Below are 4,662 nucleotides of genomic sequence, written 5' to 3' on the forward strand. Positions count from 1 at the left end.
CTTTTTTGTATTCACAAACCTTTTTCCTAATTTTATAAACCTTTTAAAATATTTGTGTTTTTGTATTCGCAAACTTTTTTCAAATTTCTGAAGTTTTTTTGAGTTCGTGATATTTTTTAAAATTCATGAAACTTTTTTCAAATTTATTCATTTTTTGTATTCACGAATTCTGTCAAATTCCTGAACTTTTTTTTGTTCCTGATTTTTTTAATTCATGAACCTTTTTCTTATTTATGAACTTCTTTCAAATTCGTTAAATTTTTTTGTATGCTTAAACTTTTTTTAGAAATGTGATCAAACCGGCTGTGGAGCACTCAAGCGAAACAAGCGCTCGGCACAAGAGACGGCGCTGCCGAGCGCCATTGCAGCAACCGGCGCTCGAAGCGCTGATATAGCTCCCGGTTTTTTCCCCCTAAAAAAACCTCTCAATTTTTGGTGTAGGTGAAATCGAAACGTGGATGAGTCATCCGGCCGAGACATAGCAAATGTCTCAGTCGGCTAAGCCTTAGTCACTCCCTTTCAGATTTTATGAGGTGTAGAAAATGTATGTACTTTCGACCAAACAATAAGTAGAAGGTTCCCTACAGCCCGGCCACCAAATGCACCCTTCAGTGTACAACCAACAGTCGCCGCCCTAATCAATGCATGGCCCTACACTACGGTACACCCTCCCTAAACAGATTACGGTTGAGGCCTCTCTTTGGGCTCATGCGAGTGCGAAGTATTTGAGTAATATTATGCGGCGAGAGTAATTTGTAATTGTCCGCTTGGCGGAACCATGTCTACTCCTCTTCTTAATTAATGAAAATGACAAATCTTTTGCCTTATTTCAAAAAAAAAAAAACCAGATGTACCACTATTAGATCATGATGGCCATCTTTGGCCAGCGTCTAGAACGTCCGCTCTCACAGCATTGCCGCAGATCCAATGGCGGTCCAGCCGGCCGGCTAACGTCTAGCGCGAGCATAGTTTATTCATCCTAAGACAGCCATCGAGAAATCCACATATCCACAGGTAGTTAAAGCCTCGGCCGGCCGATTCACCGCACATACGGTAGCTATGGCGACGGGAATAACAGAGTGCTCTCCGGCCTTCTTGGTCGCTGCCGGCCTCGCGGTGCTAGCGATCTGCTCGTACCTTGCCGTCGTCCTCGGCCGCGACGGCTTCGCCGGAGCGAAGCGGTACCCGCCCGCGGTCGGCACGGTGTTCCACCAGGTATACCACCTCCGGCGGCTGCACGATTACTACACGGACCTGTTCCGCGAGCACATGACGTTCCGGCTGCTCTCACCGGGACGGGGGCAGATTTACACGTCCGACCCGGCGGTGGTCGAACACATCCTCAAGACTAACTTCTCCAACTACGGCAAGGTGCGCAATACAGTATCCTCAGGACTTTTTTTTAGGGAATCCTCAGGACTAACTTAGGAGTAAGTATAGTAAAATGAGTAAAATGGCAGTTTGTTAAGGAGCCCTTAATTCAGCTATATAAGAGTGCTCATATGTGTTGACTAATCTGGAGCAAGAGAGCAACTTCAGCATGCATATGAGATTATGAGTTAAATCAGTCAGACTAACCTGTTAGGGACGAGGATCCTCCGCCGTTCGGCAGGGTGCCGTTCGACCACTGACTGATGGACCCATCGGGGAACAGGCCCACATGGCAGCGCCACAACGGCAGGAGCCGCACGTCAGGGGAGCCGCTTCCACCTGTTAGATGAAGGGTGTGTCTAGATCTCGGTCGACCGACTTAACCAAATCTCAGTCAAGTGACACAACATATAAAAAAAATATTCTTTAAAATTACACGAATCTCTACGTAAAATCTCATGAATATAACATCCATTGAGACTCAGTCGACTGAGATTTAGCAATCCTGTTAAATGAAACGCCCTATACTAATATACTCCTTCTGTTCACCTTTATAAGACGTTTTAGACAATAAACAATTCATAGTCAGTTTTCTAAAATGTCTTATAAAAAGGAATGAAGGGAGTAGTAGTTAGTACCAATATACACCATCTCTGACATGCATATGATGCTTCGGTCAAATACACAGGGCGTCGAGAAGTCAGACTGACCTCTTTCTATTGTAGTACAACTTTTTCTTTTCGTGTTGATGATACGTTGGACGCTGGAGAAATGAATATAAAGTGTGTGCCTGCGTGTAGTTTCCCACATTATCGTGCAATTGGTTCCCTCTGAAAACTACTTCTTTTGTCCCACAATATAAGAGCGTTTTTGACATTAATGTAATGTCAAAAACACTTTTGTATTATGGGGGCAGAGAGAGTAATATAAAAGCGTTCAGATCACTAAGTAGTACTTCCTCCGTTTGAAAAACTTGTCATCAAAATGAACGAGGGAGTACGTGCTAACAGCACAAGTGCAAGAATTTTGACCCTAACTAAAACAGATGGCCTCAACAAGTCAGCGTGATGTTATTCGCTGACATGCGTGCGTACGATGTTTCTGGACAAATACACAGGGCGAGTCTAACTACGAGAACACGAGCGATCTCTTCGGCGACGGTATCTTCGCGGTGGACGGCGACAAGTGGAAGCAGCAGAGGAAGATCGCCAGCTACGACTTCTCGACGAGGGCCCTCCGGGACTTCAGCGGCGGCGTCTTCAACAAGAACGCTGCCAAGCTCGCGCACATCGTCTCCGACAACGCGGCGGCGAAGCAGCCCATGGACTTTCAGGCACCGATCTGATCAATCTGGCAAACCATCATTTCCTATCGATCAAAGGAGGGTTCTGACAAGGATGTCCTGCATGGTGCATGTCTCTTGGATCGATCAGGCCTTGCTGATGAAAGCGACGATGGATTCCATCTTCACCATCGCCTTCGGCCTGGACCTCAACACGCTGTCCGGGGCGGCGGCGGACGTGGGGAGCCGCTTCGCCGCGGCGTTCGACGACGCCAGCGAGTTCATCCTGCTCCGCTTCGTCAACGCGTTCTGGAAGGTGGCGAGGTTCCTCAACGTCGGCGCGGAGTCGGCTCTGAGGCACAGGATCAAGGTCGTCGACGAGTTCGCGTACAAGCACATCCGTGCCAGGGCCGACGAGATGTCCGCCGGCAAGGCACACGACGCCGTAATCTAACCTGCTCTGACCTCCTTCCATCAACTTGAACACGCTTGCTGTGCTTGAAATTAAGCTCAGGTCCTGACTTGGATACTACTACTCGACTTGACAGGAGTCGAAGTGTGATTTGCTGTCGAGGTTCATACAGGCGACGACCAGCGAGTCCGGGGAGGTGGATTACAAGTACCTGAGAGACATCATAATGAACATCGTCATAGCCGGCAAGGACACGACCGCCGGAGCGCTTGCCTGGTTCCTCTACATGATGTGCAAGCACCCGGAGGTGCAGGAGAGGATCAGCGAGGAGGCCAGGGAGGCTGCCGACGCCGGCGAGGCCGCGTCCATCGACGACTTCTCGCAGAGCCTGACCGACGAGGCGCTGAACAAGATGCACTACCTGCACGCCGCCCTGACAGAGACTCTCAGACTGTACCCCTCGGTCCCGTTGGTGAGTCCATCCGTCCATCCATAACAACACGCTCTAAACTTGTAATCATCGAAGGAAAAGTCATTGCTCTGTGGGATTACATGTAAAATTGTACTCCTACGTAATTTCTGTTGGGTGTTTCAGGATAACAAGGAGTGCTTTTCGGACGACGTTCTGCCCAACGGCTTCAGCGTCGGCAAGGGAGACATGGTGTTCTACGCCCCCTACGCCATGGGCCGGATGGAGCGCCTGTGGGGTGAGGACGCCCAAGTCTTCCGGCCCGAGCGGTGGCTAGACGAACACGGCGTGTTCCAGCCAGAAAGCCCTTTCAAATTCACAGCTTTCCAGGTAACCATGTCACCCATGAACATCAACATTGCCTTACAAAAGAAACTGCATGCGGATGTTCTTGTCACTGCCGCTGAAAAGTGTTGTGAACTTATAACTAGCTATAGTTGTGAGGGTTTTTTCTAACTCTGGATACCGGCTTCATGGCCTGCATACAGGCTGGTCCAAGGATCTGCCTGGGAAAGGAATTCGCGTACAGGCAGATGAAGATCTTCGCAGCCGTGCTGCTCCGTTTCTTCGTGCTGGCTCTGCGCGACAAGGACGCGAGCGTCAACTACAGGACCATGATCACGCTCTACATCGAGCAGGGTCTCCATCTCACGGCTGTGGCGAGATGATTCCACAGTATATGTGGCAGCTGGCTTGCCCATGCTAGAGACAGGCCCATGCGTCCTTGCGCAGAGACATGAAGGATACTGTGCGACTTGTGTGTGGGCGCCACTCGCTAATAATAAGCTGAGTCCAGCGTCAGTATATAGTGTGGTGTGTGCACAGTAGCATCTCTTGTGATTGTGATTTGTGAATCAGACCTCTCACCTGTACCAGAATGGGTTGCTTTTTTTTCTCCGCAAACCCTTTTTTCTTTCTCAGAAGAGTACGTTTCTCCCCCTTTTCGAAAAAAAAGAAGAGTACGTTTCTGGGGGCCTTTGTGTTCATGACAAATGGACCGCGGGGACTTGCGCATCTTTTTCTTTTTCTTTTTTTGGGATTTTTTTATTTATTCATCTACCAGCGTTCCGGCGGCTACGTGCGTCTTCACAGCGCGGCTGTGCGTGGATCCAGTCAGCTTCGAAGTCA

The 4,662-nt window shown here is 49.0% G+C and overlaps 1 protein-coding gene across 1 annotated transcript; it reads left to right on the forward strand.

Annotated features, from left to right (window-relative positions):
• The first annotated feature begins 913 nt into the window (after positions 1 to 913).
• Positions 914 to 4,395, forward strand: LOC119305382 (cytochrome P450 704C1-like). Its single transcript, XM_037581913.1, has 6 exons — positions 914 to 1,371; positions 2,489 to 2,704; positions 2,805 to 3,098; positions 3,202 to 3,537; positions 3,661 to 3,864; positions 4,023 to 4,395. The coding sequence occupies exons 1-6, from the start codon at positions 1,060 to 1,062 to the stop codon at positions 4,200 to 4,202; spliced, it is 1,542 nt and encodes a 513-aa protein (XP_037437810.1). The 5' UTR covers positions 914 to 1,059; the 3' UTR covers positions 4,203 to 4,395.
• The last annotated feature ends 267 nt before the right edge of the window (positions 4,396 to 4,662 follow it).

The sequence above is a fragment of the Triticum dicoccoides genome, chromosome 1B (assembly GCF_002162155.2).
Source record: "Triticum dicoccoides isolate Atlit2015 ecotype Zavitan chromosome 1B, WEW_v2.0, whole genome shotgun sequence".
Classification (NCBI taxonomy): Eukaryota; Viridiplantae; Streptophyta; class Magnoliopsida; order Poales; family Poaceae; genus Triticum; species Triticum dicoccoides.